The sequence below is a fragment of the Triturus cristatus genome, chromosome 5_1 (genome assembly GCF_964204655.1).
Source record: "Triturus cristatus chromosome 5_1, aTriCri1.1, whole genome shotgun sequence".
In the NCBI taxonomy this organism is placed as follows: domain Eukaryota; kingdom Metazoa; phylum Chordata; class Amphibia; order Caudata; family Salamandridae; genus Triturus; species Triturus cristatus.
In genome coordinates, this window is record NC_140587.1 from 778,484,291 (window position 1) to 778,497,299 (window position 13,009).

General features: G+C 41.6%; 1 protein-coding gene across 2 annotated transcripts in view; it reads right to left on the reverse strand.

The window, feature by feature from the left end:
- MIB1 (MIB E3 ubiquitin protein ligase 1) overlaps positions 1-13,009 on the reverse strand; it is a 376,461-nt gene that overhangs the window by 251,200 nt on the left and 112,252 nt on the right. For both annotated transcript variants that reach the window (XM_085605778.1, XM_085605777.1), the window contains exons 4-5: positions 4,511-4,615; positions 3,409-3,475 (exon numbers count right to left, since the gene is read on the reverse strand). In XM_085605778.1, the coding sequence (XP_085461904.1) occupies positions 3,409-3,475; positions 4,511-4,615 (172 nt within the window). The remainder of the gene's footprint in view (positions 1-3,408; positions 3,476-4,510; positions 4,616-13,009) is intronic.

Below are 13,009 nucleotides of genomic sequence, written 5' to 3' on the forward strand. Positions count from 1 at the left end.
GAGAGCTGTGGCACCTTACCTCTTGCCCACCTCCATATAACCCAATTCACTTTAAGCCTAACTCTTCTCAAGCACGCCAACAGTGTCCTTTTGATAAAGAGAGAGAAGGGGGATGTGGACTTATACTAGACACGTTCCATAACAATGACAATTAAAAATTCATGCAATGTAACTTGATTCCGACTAAAAGAAACTGAACGGCTACACTGTGCTCAAGTGAGACAATGGCTAATACATGTGGAAATTAGATCAGTTGCCACACAAGGATAAAATATTTGAGACACATTTTGCCAGCTTGACATCTCAGAAAGGACTTCTCTCAAATATTTATGGAATACTGTTAGAAACTAAAACCAATCCTTAGTGGTCTTTTAAAAATAAATGGGATACGGCGCTTAGCAGACAAATCACACACGAATAATGGGAAACTTTAAGGAATAACAAATAAAAGCTCCTTCTTTATAGAAACAAGAGAAATACATTATAATCTGCTTTATGGATGGCACTGTCACTCTACTAAAGTGTGAAGAATGTTCCCAAATGCTAGCCATATGGGTTGGTGGCAATGCAGACAACGAGGCTCCACGAGACACGTTTAGTGTGAATGCCTGAAATTACAATTTTGTAAAGACATAGCAGGATCGCTAAACGAGATTTTGGGATACTTGTTACCTGACACACCTGATCTTCTCCTGCTGGTGTGAAGAGAACTGAGCCTCAAACACCTGATAAAAACGGACAGGACTACACAATGGAAGTGTCTAGGAGCAGATAAATTAGCAACAGCCATAGATAGTGGAAGAAAACAGATCTCCACTCGATCTTTCACTGGTATACCAAGCTTTGGGATACAGTAGCGATGGAGTGACTCATAAGCAACGTAAAGGGGAATGTGCATGGGCTTTGAGGGAATAAGGGGCGCCCTGGTGGGGTTCTTATCACAGAGTCAACTCACAGTTTACCCACCAAGATAAAAGGCCTTGCGACTTTTTAGGTTTTTATATATAAGGTGTTGATGATTACTATTCTATGTACAATGGTTCGAAAAGAGTTAAATAGGGAAAACAGTGTTAAAGACTATATAGTGTGCTTCAATATTGCCGATATATAATTTGCAAAAGTATTATTTCAATGTGAAATTCAAGAAAATGTCCCTATAAAAAATAACCAGTTATTTAAAGAGAAGATACAAAAAATACATTTTAAGAAGTGTATTTTAACCATTTATCACTGAAGAGAAACACATTATTTTTAGGCGCATAGGAACAATGTGCACATGCTTGGTGAAGCTGTCCAAGTGAAAGGAAGCGATGGGTATAATGAAATGAATCACTGTCCCATGCAGTATGCTGTGGTTCAGGAAGAAAAATGTGTAGGGCAATTTAAAAGACAAATAGATGAAGCCCACTGTCCAAAAGCTCTTTACGCATGTGTATTATGTATGCATTTAAAAAAAAAAAAAAACAATAGTCTGTCAAACCATATAAAGCTGCCTCAAAGAATAGAACTGAAAAGTACATTTACTAGAGTTGCATGGGGAGACTCTTACAGGAGGAAAAGAGAAAACACTGCTTTGTGTGAACTCAAAGCAAAATGCGCTTACACTTTCAAAAAGCCACTTAAAGCTAGATTCAAAACACAGGAAGACTAGATTGGCACAATGTTAGAGAAAAATGTAGACAATAAGACATTCACACCCCCATCATCAGTGTGTCTATGACACATACTATGTATCAAAACTAAACTAGCACTTATGAAGGACTTCATGACATCAACAGGGAGAGGCAACTTGAATGAACTAACTAGCATGCAAAAAATGCAGCTTTGTAATCAACTGAAGCAGACTAAGAGGGAGCTGCAGCATTTTTTATTTTCTCCCACATCGTTTAAAAAATAATTTGAATGCCCCACTGCTATAGGGCCAGATGCATCATACAAAACAGTTTAAACAAATAACTCTTTAGAATGCTTGGAAAAACAATGGATCACCACATATTTTCAGAGTGATAACTGAAACTAGCCTGATTTGTTTATATTTTAAAGCAATTTAAACCTAATGTAGATGCTTTTTTTCCTAAACAGAAATATATACCTCTTTTCTACAATAAGGAGCCACATTTTAAACGCTTTCGGAAGTTAGCATGGAATGAATAATTTTTAAGTTAGAAAGGTACTTTTAGACGTTGCCAGAAGATACTACAATTTACTGATGTTAAAAAACAAAAAGAGTAGCAAATTGTACAAACCCAGTAACACCATTACCAGACAGATCTAGATTCACCTTCGCCAGAGAAACATAAAGGTTTCATAAATCACCAAACAGCAAACTGCTACATTTTAACCTTAAAAGTCTAGATGGCACTGCTGAAACCTAGGTTTAGTAAGAGTCGACGTACTTCCATTAGTTAAGGCTAATAGAATGCACCTAGAATGGCGATTTACTGGTTTGTCAGGTAAATTAACTGAAAGCATTTTCTGCGCCTGCCACAGATCCAGAGCGGATACACATGCACTTCAAAAACACCGACACTATCCATTTTCTCAATCATTTCGTTGCAAAGTTTCCCTCTTTTTCTGGGACATGGATTATATACGGTTTCCTCACCACTTCATTGTGCAAGATGGGGCGGGTATTATACACTAGTTCACATATCCTGTTCGATGTGCATAGGAAGAATAGGGAGTAAACATTTAGCAAAACATGAAAAGCCTCGTCAGCTATCGGCCTGCATTCCAGAAAGGGCCTGGAGGTTTGACAGGTGTGTGTGGCCCCGTTTTTCACCCCTGGTGAACTTTGCTGTTACAGAAGTGGCCGCAGAGGGTTAGGCGCACATTCCAAGCCAGCAGAATCACATGAAGGCTTTTCTTTCTAGTATTGACACTTAAAGCAATATACACCTAGAATACAACACTTCCCATTTCAATGGGAGTGTTTCCCCCAAGCAAATGGAGAAACGCGTTGCCTTTGCATCTGTAGCTAATTACAGATGCGAGCAAAATGGCACAGGCGCTAACAGGAGGCACACTGACTTTTCTGCACACCACAAGGGCACTTGGAATGTAGGTACAGGGGTCAGAGGACACGACCCCAGCAGGTGGGCACAGTAACACACTGCATCTGTCTGAGAGGGGATGCCCTCTCTCCAAACAGAGGCGTGTCCGATTCCAGAGACACTGAGCTACGGTTTCAACCTGTAGCTCAGTGTTTCAAGAATGAGGTCTTCTCTACGCACACTAAACATGTCAACGTTTGCGCTCGTGCTGAAGACAATGAAGTTTCCTGGTGTCATCAGACACACTGAGGGCCTCGGTGTCTGCAGGGCGCATCAAGGTGAAACCCAGCACAAACCAGCAGCGCACCCGTGCTGCACTGCACAAATACATCCTCACTTAAACACTGTAACTTACCCAACACAGGACAGTGGTCTCTGTAGAAGGAACCACCTTTGGCATCCTGGACACACTTCAGGTCGGACTGGAACACAATGAAATACATTTAGACAGATATACTTAAGGTAGCAGCTGCAGTGTCATCGCTTTATTCAGCCAAACTCATTAGCGCAACGGTCCATACACTTACAAATGATCAAACGCACACCAATATGGGATTATAAAAGGGTTAGACAGCATCCGAAGAACCTTTCAGGGGGTATTAAAGACCACATGCTGTTATTATAAGCAACATTTATGACAGTTAGCCTGTTTTCCTAACATTTACACATAATCTGGCATCCTGTTTGAGTCCGGAAGGAGGAATCTATTACAAGTAGGGTCTCAGTTGTACATGCATGACACCAAAACTCAACCCTAACAGAACATACAGCAACCAACTAGGCTTCCACACGCCTGCACTGGGTGATGTGGGTAAGTACCTGCGCCACCTCTTGGCCAGCACACTTTGGGGCCTCAGCAAGATGCAGGAAAGTACTATGGAAATGCCACATTCCAAGATGCTCCAGCATTTAAAATAAGCAAACAGCTGCAGGCATGAATGAAATACAGAAAGGCTTTAAGTGATCTATTAGATCCCACAGGTTCAGGAAGGAAATGTGCTGGAGCAGCCCACTACATACATAGCAACCAACTGCTCAGCGCCTCCATCTGAAAGGTGCTAATATGCCCATAAAAGCTTTCATTTAATAAAAATACAGATGTTAAGAGTCACTTATATGTTTTACTCCTCTCCCTCAAACAAGCAAGTGCCCGTTTTCCTCTCGGTGTCCCACGAGACACGTTTTGAAGAGTAGCACAGGAATAAAACACAAGCCATTCACAGCTTGCAAAGAAACACCCTGGTTTTTCTGTGAACAGGTGCAGGACCGGTGTAAACCGAATATGCACGATCACTCCAGTCGCGCACACAATCGGCCGCCTTATGGCATGCTGGCTGACAGCAGGGCGAACAATGCCCAGCAGCGAACGAGGACAAAGCATGCTTCAGACCATGACCTTCCATTACCTCCTCCTCCTCGTCCACCAACACTTTCCACCATATAGATTTACAACTCACCATCCCCTCAAAGCCAACTCTATACAGGTTTTTCGCTCCATTGTCCCACAGAACATATGCTGCGCTGTGTGGGCTCGAGGCGCTCCAGTCCTGGATTTCAGTCACCTGTAAGGGGTTAAAAACAAAATAGGTTACTCGCCATATAGTTTAACCAGATGAGCATTAACGTACAGCTTAGCTAAATCACTGCAAACAGCCTGCTCAATTAGCGTCTTTATGTATGAGTGAGCCTGGGCGTATTGGTGTGTTTGCAGCCTGAGCTTGCAAAACCATCGGAAAATGACATTCGGAAATAGTTATGCATAAAAGAGCAAAGAACAATAAAAAGGAACGTTAAAATGCAACAAAAAATTAAACGAAGACTGATTCGGAGGAAATAGGAATTCTTCCAAACCGGTCATCTTAAAAAAAATGGATTAACAAAAGATAATGCGTTAAGAAAGGAACTCACTGACTCTGTTATTCTTATCTGCCACCTATCCTGTAGGGTTCGTCTGTCATCTGGAGTGGGTGAATGAGTGGGTGAATGAATGAGTGTCTGCATGGCGCACATGAAAAAATGAATTCATTCGGATGAATTTAGGACGTGGATTTAGGGCTTGAAAATGATGAAAGATCGAGCAACACGAAATGAAGTCTACAGAAATGTGCGACTCATTCAAAGGCAACGTAAGGGCCCTACTTTACCAAAACGAGTTGGCACATAATGGTCCGCACAACAGGTCAGCGACGGGCTGGCCAGATACAAATGGGCATAACTTTACTCTGGTTCTTAGAGTTCCGAGTTTCCGTTTCAAACTGGGGACATTGCTTGCGACAAGGGATGTGAAAAACATTTGTTTAGTGTTGGTTTCTATTCCGCCGAAAAGCGCTCTGATGTAGGAGGGAGGTAAGGTGGGTCGGAAAGAAATGGCAGACTCCCTTGTGTGTTTGATAGCAGAGTATAGCCCTATAGGACAAATCATTTGAAAACGAAAACATATGGCGGAATAGACAATTGCAATTTTTAACAAAGTATTTCCTGCCGGTATAAACTGGTATATGTCCCGGTCCTGAGGAGAACCCCATAATTGTAGGGGTTCGAAACGTGTTGGTCTAGCACCTGGGGGAAGAGTACCCGCAAGATACTATCCTGTTTTTGGAAATATTGGCAGATCGCCTATTCCACTAGTACAAACAATCAAAGTTAGTGGCCCCCCAGTAGCTTATATCGGCAGCAAAAGACTTTGCTAACAATAGGAATTGTCTATTCTACAATATGTTTTCATTTTCAAATGAAGGACTGGTCTGAATGGTTAATCTCACTAGTCATTTGATTGAACAAAACAACTGTTATGTCGTCATTATAGGTTTATGTTATTTTGGCACGTTGATTGTTTAACATTCAAATCTTTTTTACCCAAAAATATTGCTCTTTATAAAGACGTGCTAGAAGAGGTTTTAAAATGGTCTTGAGTAAATATTTAAGCATTGTAAAATAAATCACAAGGGCTAATGAAAATGAGATTATTGGTCCTTTCAATGCAGAGTCCGTATAACAAGCATTGGCATAGCCAATAGGTCTCGTCTTTGGGACCTTATGTGTTTAGCCAGAACTTTTGGCTATGTTGTAGAGCATTGTGGCTGCTGTGCATTATGTTGAAAAGTTATAATAAAAAGTGTTAAGCATTTTTGTTACCTTTATACAAACGAAGACGACATTCTATACAACTGAAAAACCGGATTAAAAAAAGATTTTAACATAAAAAATGTCTTCTACTTTTTTTGTACTTGCACTGCTGGCAACTTCTTCCTGCCTGTTCTCATGCTTGTTTGTTATAAATTTTTTTGTTATGGGGGAGCGGGACAAATAACGGGGGAGTGGAGGTTGGAAAACAGTAATTTAATTAGAACATGAGGAGCGGCCGGACACTAAGGGAGAATTAACAGATGCCAGATTCCAAGGGCAGACTGACGGGATGCTTAGATGGTGCTCTGATGCAAAATGGTGGTGGTGAATGATGTTTGGTGCGCAGGTGGTGACACTATATGATGTGGATTGGAGGTACGATGTGGATTTGAAATATGTTGTTTGGTGTGTAATTATGCGGTGCGTATTGGAAATGTGTTGAGTTTAATTGTGTGGCCTGAAACTGTGGTGTTGAGTGAAATTCTGCTTAATGAATTTGTGGCATGGTGTGGACTGCATTTATGTTGATTGGTGGTATGTGGTATAGAGTGCATTTATGTGGAGTGTATTTCTGTTGCATTGAGTAGGGTGTAATTATGTAGCGACTAATGATGTGCCACAGTGGTATTATGTGGAGTGTATTTATGTTGCATTGAATAGAGTGTAATTATGTGACGTGTAATTATGTGGTAGAGTGGTATTATGTTAAGTCTATGTTGCATTGAGTAGAGGGTAAATATGTGGCGTGTAATTGTGTGGCACTGAGTGGTAATATGCAGAGTGTATTTATGTTGCATCGAGTAAAGTAATTATGTGGCTTGTAATTATGTGGTACTGAGTGGTATGTGGAGTGTATGTTGCATTGAGTGCAGTGTAATTATGTAGCATATAATTATATGGCACTGAGTGGTATTGTGTGGAGTGTATGTTGCATTCAGTAGAGTGTAATTATGTGGTGTGTAATTATGTGGCACTGAGTTGTATTATGTGGAGTGTATTTATGTTGCATTGAATAGAGTGTAATTGTGACGTGTGATTATGTGGTACTGAGTGGTATTATGTGGAGTGTATTTATGTTGCATTGAGTAGAGCAAGTATGTGGCGTGTAATTATATGGCACTAAGTGGTATTATGTGGAGTGTATTTATGTTGCATTGAATGGAGTGTAATTATGTGGTGTGTAATTATGTGGCACTGAGTGGTATTATGTAGAGTATTTAGGTTGGATTGAATAGCGTGTAATTGTGACGTGTGATTATGTGGTACTGAATGGTATGTGGAGTGTATTTATGTTGCATTGAGTATAGTAATTACGTGGCATGTAATTATGTGGCACTGAGTGGTATTATGGGGCATGTATGTTGTATTCAGTAGAGTGTAATTATGCAGGTGTGTAATTATGTGGCACTGAGTGGTATTATTTGGAGTGTATGTTGCATGAGTGCAGTGTAATTATGTAGCATATAATTATGTGGCACTGAGTGGTATTGTGTGGAGTGTATGTTGCATTCAGTAGAGTGTAATTATGTGGTGTGTAATTATGTGGCACTGAGTTGTATTATGTGGAGTGTATTTATGTTGCATTGAATAGAGTGTAATTGTGACGTGTGATTATGTGGTACTGAGTGGTATTATGTGGAGTGTATTTATGTTGCATTGAGTAGAGCAAGTATGTGGCGTGTAATTATATGGCACTAAGTGGTATTATGTGGAGTGTATTTATGTTGCATTGAATGGAGTGTAATTATGTGGTGTGTAATTATGTGGCACTGAGTGGTATTATGTAGAGTATTTAGGTTGGATTGAATAGCGTGTAATTGTGACGTGTGATTATGTGGTACTGAATGGTATGTGGAGTGTATTTATGTTGCATTGAGTATAGTAATTACGTGGCATGTAATTATGTGGCACTGAGTGGTATTATGGGGCATGTATGTTGTATTCAGTAGAGTGTAATTATGCAGGTGTGTAATTATGTGGCACTGAGTGGTATTATTTGGAGTGTATGTTGCATGAGTGCAGTGTAATTATGTAGCATACAATAATGTGGCACTGAGTGGTATTGTGTGGAGTGTATGTTGCATTCAGTAGAGTAATTATGTGGCACAGTGGTATTTGGAGTGTATGTTGCATTGAGTGCAATGTAATTATGTAGCATATAATTATGTGGCACTGTGTGGAGTGTATTTATGTTGCATTGAGTAGAGTAAGTATGTGGTGTGTAATTATATGGCACTGGGTGATATTATCTGGAGTGTATTTATGTTGCATTGAGTAGAGTGTAATTATGTGGCTGTTAGTTACTGAGTGCTGATTGCCTTTACCAAACTAGACACACATCTGCATTACAATATCTGTTGGCACACAAACTCATCAAATACGGCACAGCTCAGTTATGGTGCGACAGCCTTTTACCCCAACCCCACCCACCACATGTATGGGCTTACACTTAATACCAATGCAAACACTGCATGTGCCAGATTGTCATAATATGGTCCCATTAATTACGCATCTTTGCCACAACAGCACGAGTTTATGGCATATATTCTTATTCACACCAATATACACTTCTTCATTTTAAATGACAGCTGTACATATAGAATAATGTGGAATATTTGTAGCTGCTTGAGCCAGCCCCGATGGCCCCCTGCCTGAAAATAGTAGTAAACTGCGTCGACAAAGACTACATACATGGTTCAAGCCATGCTGTTTCTTTCCGGCCCATCATTCAGAAACCAGGCTATTCAGTGAGAAGGGGCTATGTCTGAACTCTTTAGGCCTTCTGGGTATAGGCCCAGTTGTTTTGATATGTGCAGTGATCTTTACTCATAAATCCACATTCCTTTGTACAGTGTAAAGCTAAAAGTGAACATTGTGGCCATGCTACAGCACGGCTGCAGAAAATCACACTCTGACTCCATACTGTAATCACTTCCCACATACAGATATAGTACAGATGGACAGCATGGACATTCAATGCTATGTATTGCCATTGTTGGGTGTGGTAAGTGGCTACGAACAGAAGAGGCGAGACGCAGTCTCCCGTGAGTAATGATAGCCCCCCCCCCCCATCAATACTGGTAATAAATGCACATTCTGTTAGACAGCAGGCCATGTTTCCTACTGTCGGCAAAGTTGTACCATGGGAAGAATACAATTTTATATTTTCACTGTAGTAACAGGGGCCTGAATACAAGTGTTTGCATTCCAGCTCTAAATAACAGGTGTTATTAGGACACGTTCATTTGCACTGCATAGTACATATGTATGCACGCTATGTAGCGCAGAGAAAAGTGGCACAGTATAAGATGCCAATAAACAGATTCACACATTATACCACTGTGTATAAGTCCAATTCCATGTTATCACCACAGCATACACAAGCAAAGTTTTCCATGAGAAAGGAAATAGTCCCACCTTCACGTGGCCTTGTGTTAAGGGTCTGGTAGAATATCTTTTGATTGTAATTTAGACAAATTAAAAAGACAGCAGGGCACAGAGAATGTACACAGATATGCTGTCTATTACCACAGGTGAGCAGGGGTCATAGTGACCAGCTCCCCCCCCCCCCCCCCACAATTAACAGTGGCAATGAAAAGAAGATTACCCTGCACGTGTGTGGAAGAAAGTACAAGAGAAATGTGGCTGCCGTCTGATAGTCGTGTGTGGTTTCTACAGCGGCCCTCGCCTTGGCAGATACAGAGAATCGCCAATGTGCCTTTGGATGAACTAACCAACGAAAGACAGGCACAGCTGACAACACTGGGAGTTAAAAAGGAATTTGTGGGCAGAAAGCAGACAGTTTGCAGCCGATTTCAAATATGTAGCAGTAACTAACTTGCGCGGTTAACAATAAAATACATGTATTTTGGACAGCCAGTGTCACATCCCTGTCAGATAGTCGTAAAACCTGCAAACAGACGTGGCTAACAAAGACTAACAACACACCATCTAGCTCAGAGGCTCCAGGGCGGCTGTGATCACCCCGAGCAACGACCCTGGGGCATCTACTGTTTGTGAAGTGACCAATGTTCCGGCCGTGCATTTCAGGCTGCACCTTTCTCTGTCCAGAAGGGATCAAACGGACATTTTCCAGTGAAGTTCTTAATAAATTAAAAACATGCCTAGTGTCGATGCAGCAAGCGTCTGGAGTGGTTGAATGGGCACCACATCAAGTAACCCTCCTTGAGACGTAAACAGCAAACTATTAGCACCTTTTCGTTTGGAGGCAGCAGCAAGGGTGAGCTCTGGATTGGCACAGAAAGCTTGCAGCGAATTGTTCCTGAGCTGAAAGTGGCTGGAGGCACACGGCAGAGCCGGACTGGTGCGCGTGCGTGCACTACAAAGAATTTAAGGAATGCAGCAGGCTCAGTGCGGGCCGCTGCTTGCTCCCGAGCTCCCTAGGCCAGGGACGAGAGAAGGAGGGACATGCACCCGCCTACGGCCAATTGCGCGCTGTCTTTCTTAGAAAGACGCACGCATAGGCCAATAGCTATGAGCAAAAAAAAAAAAAAAAAACACGCAGGAGCGTGTGGTCCGAGTTAAAAGTGCTTACTAGAAGCCTCGCAGAGCAGCGCAAGCGCGCTGGCTCAGGTGAGACCTAAAAAACAGGGAACGAGATAAATTGTTTGATTTTATAGGTTGAAGAGGCCCATTCTAATTTGCTATCAAGGGCTCAAACCCTTTTTCTAGAACACTTTCTAGTAGTGGCATTTCTACGCGAATTACGACAAAGCCACCTTTACCATTGGCAAGGGGTTGCCACTACAAATCCAACTATAGGAAAATCATAGGGCTGCTTCACTGCAATCCACTATTGTAGCCTGAAAAGATTTCAACCATTTCCCCATGTTAGCCTATGGGAAGAGCAAACCTCAAAGGTAGTGAAAACACACATGGGTATTCCTACCAGGCAGGGGACACACATGTGTATCTGCCCTGCCTTTTACCTACCACTCGCTTCATCCCTTAAGAAATACCCTTGGGGTACTCGGGTGGAAGTAAAAGGTCCTCTCAGGATGGCTAGTGACTTAAAAAGGCCAGTCTGAGTAAACGTGCAATTATGCACACCAATTTGCAATGGCAGGTTGGACAAATATTTAGGAGCACCATAGGTGCAAAGCATACATCAGCCTGTAATGGCAGGTTGGACACCTATTTAGGGACACCACCGATGCAAAGTGAACGCCAGTCTGCAATGGCAGGCTGGACACATGTTTACAGACCCCATTGATGCAAAGCGCACGCCAGCCTGCAATGGCAGGCTGGTCACATATTCAGCAATACCAGATAAGCACCACTTCCTAACGTGTGTAGAACGGGTACACATGCTTTGGCACTGCAGGCCCTATGGCCACCCCAAAAGAATCAGCAAACCCTGGCATGACAAAGCAAAACGTTTGGGGAAATGCTATCTGAAGGGTACAGGTCTAACATGATCTCAGAGTACAAAATAAATTCATTTAATGGGACTTATACTAGGAACAAATACCTTTGGGCCCCTCACACACACTTGCAATTAGCCTGTGAATCTAGGTAGGTTCACCCTACCAGTTTATGCCCTTTTTAGGTTGAAGCCTACCAGACAGCTCAGCTGTCTGGTTGCAAAAAGACTTCAAGGGCATTCTGAAAGCTTCCCTAGGAATGCATTCTGCTCACTGCTTACCATTAGCTTTTTGGTTTGCAACTCACATTTTCTGCTTTTCTATTCGCTGGCTTTATTTGTTTAGGCTGTTCAGCATGTTGTCCTCCCTCCAGAGGAGCAAAGCTTGTTCACTATCGCTCCTTGTACTCTTTCCATGAGTCCTTTAAATTTCGTTTTATTTTGTCATATTTGCTGTGCGTTCAAAGATAGAGGTCAAATGTCTGGCTCTGTCTTCGCAGGAGCATGGTGTTTACTTTTCTTTTTCAGAGTTCTAAGTGAGAGGATTTATGTGATAATCTTGCCAGTACTGGGAAAGAAAAGTTTTTTCTAGCACACAAGAAAATGTAAATGTCTCTAAATGAACTGCAAATATTTCAGAATTTATCAAAATTAGGAAACCTCAATTGAAGCACTTTTTTTGTAATTCGGGAGTATGGTGGAAACAAATATTTGAATACAATTACAAAAAAATTAAGTACACTTGGTGATGACATTTCCACTCATTTGTGCGATGCATAGTTTAATCAGTAAAACTTTATGTGTAAATGTAATGGCCATTTGAATCGAAAATGTGTTGTCTGTAATGATAGTGTGCTACCACTACATGCATACTCCACACCACACCACTTCAGCTCAACGTCACCACACTATACTCTGCTCTACTCCAAGCCCCTCCACTCTGGCACACTAGTCCACACCTTGGCTCAACACCCCACTTTACGCTACAACACTCCACAACACTAACTTTTAGCCCGGCTGAAAAGCAGCCACGCGCTGGTGTCCAACATGGCTAAAAGACATTGGGAAAGCCAATAGCTCTTGCACAGGCGAGACCTGTTGGATCCTTGATTGGTGCACCGTGATGGACAATGGAGGCTGCAACAGAATTTTTTCTGTGATAGCCAGTCAATCAAAGCTCAGCAGATTAACGAAACGTAGTATCATTTGTGGATCTGCATGACTGAAGAAAAGCTTCCTAACCCAATGGCATGCCTTTCTTTTTTCTTTTTAATTAAAATTGCACATTCTCTGTGTATCTGCCAATTAACGGTCCAGAAATCCGTTAAAGACCAGAAAATATTTTAAAACACTAATGTCTAGAAAGCTACTGAATGGATTTATAAAAAAACCAAGCAAAGGCACTTAAATGCGTAAAGTTCTATTTACATCCTATGATTGGTGTAAT